This window comes from Oratosquilla oratoria, chromosome 12, assembly GCF_046742065.1.
Source record: "Oratosquilla oratoria isolate Oo_2021 chromosome 12, ASM4674206v1, whole genome shotgun sequence".
NCBI lineage: Eukaryota > Metazoa > Arthropoda > Malacostraca > Stomatopoda > Squillidae > Oratosquilla > Oratosquilla oratoria.
In genome coordinates, this window is record NC_134788.1 from 47,622,031 (window position 1) to 47,634,774 (window position 12,744).

Here is a 12,744-nt window from a genome sequence, read left to right on the forward strand (position 1 = left end):
ACACACCTGCTTATCTAGCCAGTTGGACAAGAACTCTTTCTGGTTTTTCCTCCTTTTGCTGATATCTTATATTGCTGTAACAAGCAAAACATCATACTAACAAAGACTCCATCGTTCCTCATGTTTTTTTTTTGTTTTGTTTTTCCTGATAAACCTGGTATCTGTCTTTATAATTCATTGTACATAGATTTAAGTTGTTATATAGATCCAGATTAGGCTATATTGTGAGTGTCAGGTAATAAAGTCACAGAAATAGTCACCCTTTTGACTAGGAAAAAAAAAGGTCACAATTATTGTATGGTGGCCAGTAATAAAGTCACAGGAAAAGCTGTAATTGTGGCTATGAAAGCAGGTGATTACTCAAAAATATTCAAGTCATCTTGCCCTATACAAGTCTCTTCTTCACTGTGACAAACTGCTGTGCTCAGCGTACTCCAATTCATTTCCTCTCACCTGCTTTTATTTCTACTGAACACAATGTGACAGATTTCCTTTTGCAACTGGTGATTTTCTGTGGGAAGTTGAGAGAATAAACTATCCAAACTTGTTAGTATATGTAGCTATTTGGACATTGTATCATATGTCCTCTGTTTTCATTGGTTTCTTCATTATAATAGCAAGTCACAATCTCTTCTCATATACTAATTTATAGAAAGAAGGGTCCCTTTCTTCAGTGCTCACATTCTCACTTGACAATCAATTAGTGATACAATGGAGAACCCAATGACTCAGTGGATAAAGGAAGTGACCTGGATAAGAGGAACTAACATTCCCACAAGATTAGATCTGCTACTAAGCAAAGAACCAGACATCATCAGCTCCTTGAACTATCTTTGCCCCATTGGAAAATGTGGCCATGAAATTCTGAATTTCAGCTTTAGGATGGGGAAATAGAGCCAAGGAATTATTCACACAGTCAAAGACAACTCAATATTGGGAGGCAGATTCCTTATGAATACCATGGGAATGATGAAAGTGAAATATTTCTTGACATTTACAACCTGGGAATGGTATGAGCTTCCTGCAGAGGCTGTACAATGTTGTATGATTCAAAGTTTTAAGATTCATTTAGAATGGATAGACACCCAAGCATCATGCTGTAATGCCTGCCAATTGTTTGGTTCACTTGTTCATTTCTTCGTTGAACTATTCTTAGCATCCAACCTAGTTATGGACAAAAAAGTCTTCTGTCCATATGCGCTTCCCTTTAAATCTTTGAGTGAACAAACATGTGGTAAAGATTGGAAGGAAGAGGCAGAAACAGGACTGGTTCAACAAAAGGTGCAAAATTAAAAAATAAAAAATAAATAAAAAAGTGGGGTTGCATGGCTTGGGGAAAGTGTAGGAAGAGAAGGAAAAAAAAAAAATACAAGCTATTAACCCATTCAACTCCGATGACAAGATGTCTTGTCATTTGTTCAAATAAAACAAAAAATCATAATAAAACAACAAAATGTTTGATGATCAAACAGCACCAGAAAAATATGACGTCATCAGTCCTCCTCCTCGAGGAGGACTAATGACGTCATATTTTTCTGGTGCTGTTTGATCATCAAACATTTTGTTGTTTTATTATGATTTTTTGTTTTATTTGACCAAATGACAAGACATCTTGTCATCGGAGTTGAATGGGTTAATGGCTATAAAAGGATCCACATGAAAAAAATAATTTTGAAAGAGGTGTTGTAGACCAATGCAAGGATGAACAGAAACCATCTTTCAGGTTTATAAATGGTAACTTGAGACACAGGGAGGTACTCACCAAGCAAGCAAGCAAGAATTTAGGTTTAGAAAATATAAATGTAGAAGCGAGGCAAGTTCTCAATCTTCTGGGATCATTGATTGTGATGAAAGCTTCAGGACCTGACAGGATCTCAAACTGGATACTTGAAGAATGTAAGGAACAACTGGCAAACAAGATTCACAGTCTTATTGTATACTGCTCAAAAAAAGGCATAGTGCTACTTGATTGGAAAAGGGCTAATGTGATACCAATTCACAAAGGTGGAAACGAGGAGACACCACTAAATCATAGGTCAGTATCACTGACCTATTTTTACATGGAGGAAAAATGGAAAATGAAGTTCAATATAAAAGATTGCAAAGTGCTAGGGATCATAACTGCAAACGACTATCTTATTCCTTGGAAGGTGAACCCATTGCAAAAGCAAAAGAAGAGAACATTTTTAAAGTGTTGATAATTATCAACACTTTAAAAATGTTTTCTATAATAGACAACCTGTCATGTGATAGACATATCAGCTGGATTGTGAGTGAGGTTCACAGACTACTGCAGAAGATTTAAGTGGTTTTTCACTATATAGATGAAGAAATGATGAACAAACTCATGGAAACCACAATCTGTCCAAGACTAGAATATGCATCAGTGGTATGGTCTCCACAATGAGTGAAGGGTATAAGCATGATAGAATAGAAAGGGCAGCAACCACTACAAAAAGTGTTTGATAAAGTACCACACAAAAAAACTAATAAGAAAAATTAAATACTTGTGTCCTTATAAGGAAAATTATTGCAATAGATGGAAGATTTCTTGACTGGGAGAAAAATGAGGGTAGTAATTAGAGAGAAATAATCAACCTGGGAGGAAATGATAAGTGGAGATCATGTACAACAAATTTGATCTGCTTCTACTCAAGATTAATAAACATAATACAAGAAAGAGATGGGTGGGCGGACTGTGCTTTTCTGGACCTGCAAAAGGCATTCGATAAGGTACCACATAGGAAACTTATAAAAAGATAAAGTCAAAAGGTGGCATCAGAGTAAAATTATTGGAATGGATGAAAGACTTCCTGATTGGGAGGAAAATGAGAGTTTTAATTAGAGAAAAATTCTCCAACTGGGAAGAAGTAAAAAGCGGTGTCCCGCAAGGATCAGTACTGGCCCCGACCATGTTCGCCGTATACATTAATGACATGAATGAAGGTGTGGAGTGCTATATGAATTTCTTTGCAGATGATGCAAAATTACTAGAGGGTAAAAACGGACGAGGACTGCAACTCGTTGCAACAAGATCTGGACACGATCTGGAATTAGACTCAAAAGTGGGAAGTAAAATTTAATATAAAGAAATGCAGTATAATGAAATTAGGAAAGAGTAAAAACAGAATATCAAAAGATTACAGAATTGGGGAAGAAAAAGTAAAAAAAAAAAAAAAAAAGCATATTCGGAAAAAGATATTGGAGTGGTGATTGGAAAAGACATGAAACCAGATAAGCATATAAATAAAATATTCAGAGAAACCTACAACTTATTGAGGTCAATCAAAGTGGCATTTGCTTATTTGGATGAAGAAATGATAAAGAAAATACTAACTACACTAATAAGACCAAAACTTGAGTATGCAGCATCACTGTCGACACCCAATACCAAAAATAATATTAAACCCTTCCATACGGTGCTGCCTACGTAGGCGGCATGAGGAGCAAGTGGATACGCGAGGCTGCCATATCGGCGTCTTGATTATATTTATTGTAGTTGCCCCTGCGAAATGACATACTCTCTAAACTGTCTTCATAACATTTTCTATGGTTATCAAAATTCACGGGTGAAAGAGAGAACGATTGATATAAGCAGTGACTATTTTGTATGATGCGAGTGTTATGACTAAACATCGTACGTCTGGCAGCTAATGCTGCCCGCGAGATTTTGGCCCGTAGAGAAGTGGTTAAGAAACTAGAAAGAATACAAAGAGCGACAACCAAACTAGCACTAACTCTCGCCGAACTAACATATGAGCAAAGACTGTCTAAATTAAATCTACCAACTTTGGAACAAAGAAGAGAAAGAGGAGATTTACTGACTATCTACAGAATAATGAAAGGAATGGAAGTTTGAGACAGGAACAACTTGTTAGTGCGAGACAATGGTAAAACGAGAGGACACGAAAAAAAACTGAAAAAGGACAGTTATAGAAAAAACTTGAAAAGGAACAGTTTCCCACACAGAGTGATAAATACATGGAACAAATTAGACAACAAAACAGTATGCGCAAACACTATACAAGATTTTAAGTTAAAATTTGATGCGGAGAGATACAAAGACGGGTCACCACGAGCATAGCCCCCCCCCTGTATATTACAACTAGGTAAATACAAGACAAACATATCAACAAAATAGTTGGAGAAACCTTCTACCTACTAAGGTTGATGAAAGTGGCATTTGACTATTTGGATGAGAAAATGGTTAAGAAAATATTAGTTACAGTGATAATACCAAATTTGGAGTATGCTGCAACACTATGGACACTCAGTGCTAAAAAGAATATAAAGAAACTAGAAAAATACAAAGAGCAATGACAAAGATGGCACCAACACTCTCCAAATTGACATACGAACAAAGATTGTCCAAATTGGAACTACCAACTCGGGAACAAAGAAGAGAAAGGAATGGAAATCCTAAATAGAGATGATTTATTAAAGTGGGACAATAGAAAAACAAGAGGACATGAAAAGAAACTAAAAAAAGGATAACTAGAGAAGAGATCTGAAAAAGAATAGCTTCCCACACAGTGGTGGATACCTGGAATAAATTAAAGGCAAATGTGTGCAAATACTGTACTATTCAAGAATTTAAGAACAAACTTGATGCTGATTGATATAAAGAAGGGTCACTATGAGCATAGCTCCCTTCCCATATAATACAAGTAGGTAAATACTAGGTAAAAATACACTGGTCTCCAGCCTGCCAGATAAACCATATTAGGCATCTAGAAGAGAAAGGGAAAAATGCTGGCATCATGCATAACCCATTTGGTCTCCTAACATCAAACATTCAAAGAACCATATTTCATAATGAGATATGTGGCATTTTACCCTTTCAATACTAGACACCTCATATGAGGAAAGATTAAAAGCACTGGCTCTGTCAACTTTGAAAATTTGAAGAGAAAGTGGTGATATGATTACAGTATTCAGGTCACTAATTAGGATAGGTTACATTGACAGAAGAGATCTCTTAAGGTTAGGAGGGCTTAAAGAGGTCATGAGAACAAATTGTGAAAGACTACATGTCTAAAGGATGTGAAGAAATAGTTTTTCATATAGAAGATGCATAAATACTTGGAATAGCTTAGGTGATATAGCCCAAACTGGAACAAAACATGAATTCAAATCAAAATATGATCATGGCAGGTCAAAAATATCCACAGAGTTAGAATTGCATATGAATTTGAGGTTGGGCATGATAAGCTGGAATCAGTGATGTTATCCAACGACTGTTGCTTCCTTCCTATACACTACAATTAGTTAAATTCACTTGTTCGTTTCATGTCATGGTTATGGATTGAAACAACGCGGGACAAGGTCAGTGTGGCTTGTAAGACATAAGTCATTTTAACACAACTGTATTTCATTTTTGTCTTATTTATTGTGGTTTCACAATACTAATTAATACTACAATCATATATTTATTTCATTTGTTTTGTAGTCCACTGTTTCTATAACATATTAGTTCAAACTTAAACTAGACCATTTCCAACACATATAGGTTGAGATGATGAACAGATTTTAGATATTCTGGACCTATAAAACATTCACTACAGCTACTTCATTAGTACAAGTTCACCACAGTATCATTAAATAAATCATAACTCCATACAGAACTTTGTAGCCAGTTATAATTTTTTTTTCCCAAGAAGTACATCATATTCATTTCTGCCTCGAATCCCATGGATCTAGGTTTGAATCTAATGAGCATCTCCCCACACAACTTCAGTCTTTCATGAGAAATGTGCAATGCAATATCATGTTAGAAAAGTTTCTATTTTGTGTGGGTTATCATGTGACTTTTGAAAATATCTTACAAGAAAACTGCATCATACAAGTAGCAGTAGATAGGCATCTCTCCTGTGCTCATCAACATATTCCATTTGATATTACTCCTTCATGAGAAAGCTACATTGCACAGGTTACAGTGGAAAAGCTTCTTTCCACATAAGACATCACATGCTATTTCAAATCTCCCTTTGGTGAGAAGGCTCCATGTTACAGGTCATGCTGCTGGACAAGCGAGTCTCCAGTGTGGGTCATCATATGCCGTGTAAGATGACCTTTTTGTGAGAAAGCTTTATCACATAGGCCACACTGGAAAGACTTCTCTCCTGTGTGGGTCCTCATATGCTTAGTGAGAGAAACCTTTTGTGAGAAAGCAGAATCACACACACCACACTGGAAAGGCTTCTCTCCTGTGTGGGTCTTCATATGCTCTTTGAGAGCACCCTTTTGTGAGAAAGCAGAATCACACAGGTCACACTGGAAAGACTTCTCTCCTGTATGGGCCCTCATATGTTGTTTGAGATTGCCCCTTTGTGAGAAAGCAGATTCACATATATCACATTGGAAAGGCTTCTCTCCTGTGTGGGTCCTCATGTGCTGTGTGAGAGTACTCTTTTGTGAAAAAGCAGAATCACAAAGGTCACACTTGAAAGGCTTCTCTCCTGTGTGGATCTTCCTATGCTGTGTGAGATTACACTTTGCTGAAAAAGCAGAATCACAAAAGTCACACTGGAACGGCTTCTCTCCTGTATGGATCCTCATATGCTCTGTGAGAGCACCCTTTTGTGAAAAAGCAGAACCACACAGGTCACACTTGAAAGGCTTGTCTCCTATGTGGGTCTTTATATGCCGTGTGAGATAACCCTTTTGTGAGAAAGCTTTATCACATAGGCCACACTGGAAAGACTTCTCTACTGTGTGGGTCCTCATATGCCTTGTGAGGTGATCCTTTCGTAAAAAAGCAGAATTGCAAAGGTCACACTGGAAAGGATTCCCTCCTGCGTGGATCATCATGTGATCTTTGAGGTGATTATTTTGTGAGAAAGATTTATCACAGAGGCCACTCTGGAAAGGCTTCTCTCCTGTGTGGGTCCTCATATGTCACTTGAGATAACCCTCTTGTGAGAAAGCAGAATCGCACAGGTCACATTAGAAAGGTTTCTATCCTGTGTGGATCATCACATGATCTTTGAGGTCATTCTTTCATGGGAAATCTTGATTGCTCAGGCCACACTGGAAAGGCTTCTCTTGTGTGTGGGTCCTCCTCATATGATTTGTGAGAAAACCCTTTCATGAGAAAGCAGAAACACAGGTCACACTGGAAAGGCTTCTCTATCCTGTGCTTTCTTGAAAGTTTTGTGAGAACATCCTTTTTTGAGAAAGCAGAATCACGGAGGTCATACTGGAAAGGCTGCTCTTCTCTGTGGGCCGTCAAGTGATTTTTAAGGTGACAGTTTTGTGTGACAGCTTTATCACATAAGTCACACTGGAATGGCTTTTCTCCAGTGTGGGTTATCATATGAAAAATTGATTCTTTTGTGAGAAAGCTACATTACACAGGTCACATTGGACAGGCTTCTCTCCTGTGTGAAGGCACAACTGCTGCACAGGTCACACTGGAAAGGCTTCCCACCAGTGTGGGTCATCATGTGATATCTAAGATGACTAGTGATATAATTCTACCACAGATGTCACACTAGGTCCTTTTCATTGTATAACAAGTATGGAATCTACAGATAGCTCTTCCAATGAAGTGGTGATATTTATCTTCATCCTAAAAAAAAAAAAAAAATGTTTTTATAATAACATCTAACTCTGAAAGTGTGCAATATACTCAGAGATAGTGGATGTTATGTACACAAACAATTTCATACTCAAGTTTGTTCCTAAACAGACCCTTTGGACATGCCATGGCCTAACATAAAATAGGAAGGAACACTAACAGATTCGGTGATGTCATATTCCATTCTACTTTTTCATTAGAAATGAGGTGAAAATCATCATTAAGCTACATGCGTACTAACTCTACCAGAACAATTCAAATTTTCACTATAAACCCACTGTTGGAGAAATAATAACAGAAATAAAGGGAAACTGTATATTTCGACTACTGTCTGTTGTCCTCTTCAGCAGAATGCTTACAGAAAGTTAAGATGCAAGTTTATATAGGGTGGTGAGGTAGTACATAAAAGGGGGATGGGGCATCCCCCTTTTATGTACTACCTCACCACCCTATATAAACTTGCATCTTAACTTTCTGAAAGCATTCTGCTGAAGAGGACTACAGACAGTAGTCGAAATTACAGTTTTCCTTTATTATTTCTCCGACAGTGGGTTTATAGTGAACTTTTATAAATGTGTTATAACATACCATTTTCCAATTCAAATTTTGCTATAGCTTTTTCATCATGTCATGACATTTGGAAGTGGTCAATGGCCTAGCTGGCCACAAGAGTCATATTTTAATATAACTCCATAACAAACCGTGTTTGGGCTCACAAGACCTGAATCTAAACATGACCAACTCAAGGAAGGTTTATTCAGCTCATTTGTCTCAAATAAGTGATGCAAGTCACATCACTTAATATTCACTGGCAAGTGGTGTACCTGTGTTATCATTCTTAAGAAAATGTTATAAATAAAATTTATCTAGGAAACTGTAGAGGTATTATCCATATCTTTTCTCGCCACATTCAGTAAAATCTATAGGTCATTTAAACTTAGAAGAATTATATACACATACCTGGTCATCTTTAAGGAAGCCTATGATTTCTTCCTTTCTGGTTGTAACACTCGTTTGATAATAATGGGTAAGGAAAGAAAAAAAAAATCCCAATTCTATTTGCGTAATTTTCATTTGATATTAGTACTCTCTTAGTTTAGGTGTACCTGACTATTGACATTAATTAATGTCAAGTTGGATGTTCTATGAGCTTTGCTTTAATTAGAGCTTGTCCCACATTTCTGCTCAAATGGACACTTCCCATATGAACACTTTATACAAAAACATAATAACAGTACAAACAGATATACTATCATCGGCACCTATATCCAGTACATTGGTTGGATGGACAGTGGCTTGTGTCAATCAGAGACTTGATCTGGCGACCGTGTCTTTGCTTACATTGTAGTGAAAAATATGAATGGGTCGGAGCACCCACCATCAGAATTATCAATTAACCATTTTTCGTATTTCCAATGCATTTATAAAGTTGATATGTGTGCTTGTTCCACATGGACACTTCCCATATGAACACTTCTATACTAGAAGTCGATTGGGGGAGGACATAGAGTACACAAATCAGAAGCCTGACCTACACAAGCTGAAAGTGATCTAGACATATAGGTCATATGACCTCTCATCCAGGATCTATGTAATATTACTTAAGTGAATATTAAGAAAGTTTTTACTCACAAGAATTTCACCATCAGTGCACAATGAATTCAGAGTGAACTTCATAGATTATTCATTTTCATACTCCAGATGATGTTAATTTGAGGTATTTACATATGGGCTCAAAATACTTAGAATGATGAGAGCTAGCCAATGATATTGGTAAGAATTGCAGCTGTGAGAACAGCGAACATCTCTATAATGTACAAAAATGTTTGCCAGTCTAAATTTTCTAAAAATTTCTGCCAAAATAACTATTAATTTGCACTACTTATAAATGTAGTTCAAAATACTCAATGATAAATGCTAGCCAATGATAAGAGGTAAGAATTGTCAATGTGAGACCTGACGTAACCTAATCTAACCCCTTGGCAGCAATGCGCACATCCACAGGTAGTGCCACCATCGTGGACGGAACGTTTCCACTGCCAGTCAACCCTTTCAAATGGGTTCTCCTCAGTTTGAGCCTTGTTAGCATTCAACTTGTATGCGGGTGATTCAAAATATCTTCCTGTCCTAGAAGTTTAGATGCATTTTCAAAAACTAATGGAGTTTCACCGATTTCATCATAAAAATCTGGATCATTGCAATGGCAATTTAGTTTTCCAGGTGGAAATCTAAAGGAAAAATATATAATAACTTTTTAATGTGATATTCATGTTTTTTAGCTTGCTTTCCCCAGAAATGAATGACTTCAAGATTGTTGTTCATGATGTGGCTGTGCATTTGCTGCTAGAAAACAAGTTTTGCATTGTCAGGTTTTGCCGGTAGATGCCATCTAGCAGCAATCCTTCTATTTTTTAAGAATTTAATCTAAACTTTTCAAACAGGAAAACATTTTGAACCACCTGCACATGCATCAAACACTACCAAGGTCAAACTCAGGAGAACCTAGTTGAATAGGTTGCTCAAAATGGCAGCAGCAATATTTAAAATTCCAACTGCAATGGTGACGCTGCCTGCGGACCCACGTGTAAAGTCTTAATTATTGCCATGGCAACATGATCAGTGTTAGTAAGAATAGCATAAAAGGAAGGTCCTACATCATTTATGACATGCTCAGGTGATTTGTTGAGCCATAAAACCTTCATAAGCCAAGTTGCATGTCAATTGAGCCAGCTGTTTGGATTTATGGATGATTATCTCCAAATTGACAATAGTTGCCATGGCAACATGATAGGTATTAGTAAGAGTAGTATAAAAGGAAGGTCCTACATTGTTTTAGACATGCTTAGATGATTTGTTGATCCATAAAACCTTATCATGCCAAGTTGCATGTCAATTGGGCCAGTGGTTTGGATTTTATTGATGATAATCTCTAAATTGACAACTTAGTAGTTGCCATAAAAAGGCAAATTTGGTATAATTATGTCGCAAATTGTTTTGGACATGCTCAGGTGATTTGTTGACCCATAAAAACTAATTATTCCAAATTTCAATAAAATTGGACCAGTGGTTTAGAATTTTTGTATTTCTTTACCAAAATCTTTACAAATTACCACCCTCAACTCTCACACTTTGTTTTGGTAAAATCTAGCCAAAAATTCGGGATAAAAAAAAAAATAATAATAATATTTTATTTTTCAAGTTATTTAAAAGTTTTAAAAAGTATTTAATTTTGGTATTTTTTTATTAATTTTGTAAATTATAATTTATCAACGTAATATGCAATTTTGTGGGCGGAAATGAAAATAAAAAATTCATTGCTACAAGCAAATACGCTAATGAACGAAGTCGGTAGCATAGGATCTGGACGCCATTTTGTCGTCTGTCAATTGACGGCCTCAGTACTTCCGACAGTACCTTGACAGGTACATTTTCTTGAAGGAATGTTATGGAGCAGAGATACATGCATTCCTTCAAGCTGCAAGAACTTTGTATACCCCGCAAGCTGAGAGTGGTTGAAAAGCCCGCCAACGTCTCTCACGATGACAACAAGGACGAGCCGGATGACATTTAATTTGCAGGTAATGATTTATCAAACACAGATTAAGTTAGGTTAGTTTAGGTTAGACAAATTTATCCTTTCATTTCTTCGACGTCGGCATCTATCATAAACATGGCATACCATTCATCCTGCACGACTTTGTTACTTACGAAATCTGTTTTAGCACCATGGACAAAAATAAAATTTTACCTTAATTTTTAATGAAATTATCTTTCTTATGCAACACAAATTTGAGGGTTATTTACTTTTTTTTTGTGCCTGTACCTACTATATTTGGAATCCCAGAAAATTTCAAAATGCCGTATCTCCCTTATTTATAAAGCGATCTAAAAAACTAAAAAAGTATTTTGTTTGTAATGAAAAGATCTTTTACCTGCAACAAGAATTGAAGGGTTAAACCAAACTTCAAATTTCTGTGCTCGTACCAACCCTTGGTAAATGTAAAGATGTTCTACCATTTTTTTTTTTTTCTAGCTGCTGACGTTACTACTTGTTAACGGTACTTATATCTGGTATTCAGAATAAATTAGAATGATGAGAGCTAGCCAATGGTAGTGGTAATTGCAGCAGTGAGATTGGCAAACATTTTCAAGATGATTCTGATAAATACCCACCCTTGCTCAGAATACCATATACAGTGCGAACGAGAACTGAAGAATGGCAACTGCACTAAATTGTCTTACCCTCATATCATTGCACTTACGAATTCAAGAAGAAGGTACACTTGCTTAACCTGTACAAAGCACAGCCACGAAAACAAGTTCTTTAAATGACTGACAGAGTGCAGCTCAATGCTTGACGGGCTACGTCGCCATATAAACAAAAAGACAAATGACATAAGGGTGGAGGTGAAAGTTTTCTACATATCTTATCTATTTTTCTATTCTGTGTTTTATATTTCATATATGATATTTTTAGATTATGTTTCTTATCTTCTATCTTTTATTTCTATTTCATGTTTGCATAATCTATTTTCTTATTTCTATTTCATATTTACATTTTCATGTTATATTCATATTTCATATATATTATTTCATATGTTTATTTTATTTTTTATTTATACTACTATTTTAATTTCTATTTCTATTTTCTGTTTTCTATTGTTTAATTCTACATCTATGTTTTATTTCTATCTTCTATTTCTATTTTCTCTATCGATTTTCTATTACATTTTTCTATAATTCTATGATGCAGTTGTGATTGCTGACACGACGATGGAGCAGGGGTCCTCAACACTCTTTCCCGTGTACCCCATACTTATGCATTGCTGTCCTGTAGCCTCCTGGAAACCAATTCAACACTGAGTAGAGTCAGTTGGCCTTCACTAAGCACCACTAGTTTTTAGTTTAGGGTCTCGATCGTAGAACCCTGACTCCTTAGAGGCCCACGGACAGAGCACCTACGGGTGGAGAGATGAAACACGGGACTAGGAAGAAATGGTCTAAAAATGAACAAAAACAGAAGTGATGTATGTAGGACGCACAAAAGGAGGGTAAAATATCACAGCAGGAATACTTCAGCGAAGGGTGACATATGACTTGATGAATGATGTCAAATATTATTCTCAACTTCGTTTTATTAAAAAAAAAAATCCAACATTAATGGG

General features: G+C 36.3%; 1 protein-coding gene across 1 annotated transcript; it reads right to left on the bottom strand.

The window, feature by feature from the left end:
- Positions 1-5,369: 5,369 nt before the first annotated feature.
- LOC143031675 (uncharacterized) lies at positions 5,370-12,080 on the bottom strand. The gene is made up of 2 exons (XM_076195796.1): positions 11,842-12,080; positions 5,370-7,570 (listed from the first exon to the last, which is right to left on the bottom strand). Exon 2 carries the CDS (start codon positions 6,892-6,894, stop codon positions 6,007-6,009), a length of 888 nt encoding a protein of 295 aa, XP_076051911.1. The 5' UTR covers positions 6,895-7,570; positions 11,842-12,080; the 3' UTR covers positions 5,370-6,006.
- Positions 12,081-12,744: the final 664 nt, after the last annotated feature.

Bases quoted from the DNA above. Each gene is read 5' to 3' on its own strand.
- LOC143031675 (XM_076195796.1), bottom strand. From the start codon at position 6,894: ATGAGGACCCACACAGGAGAGAAGCCTTTCCAGAGTGGCCTCTGTGAT.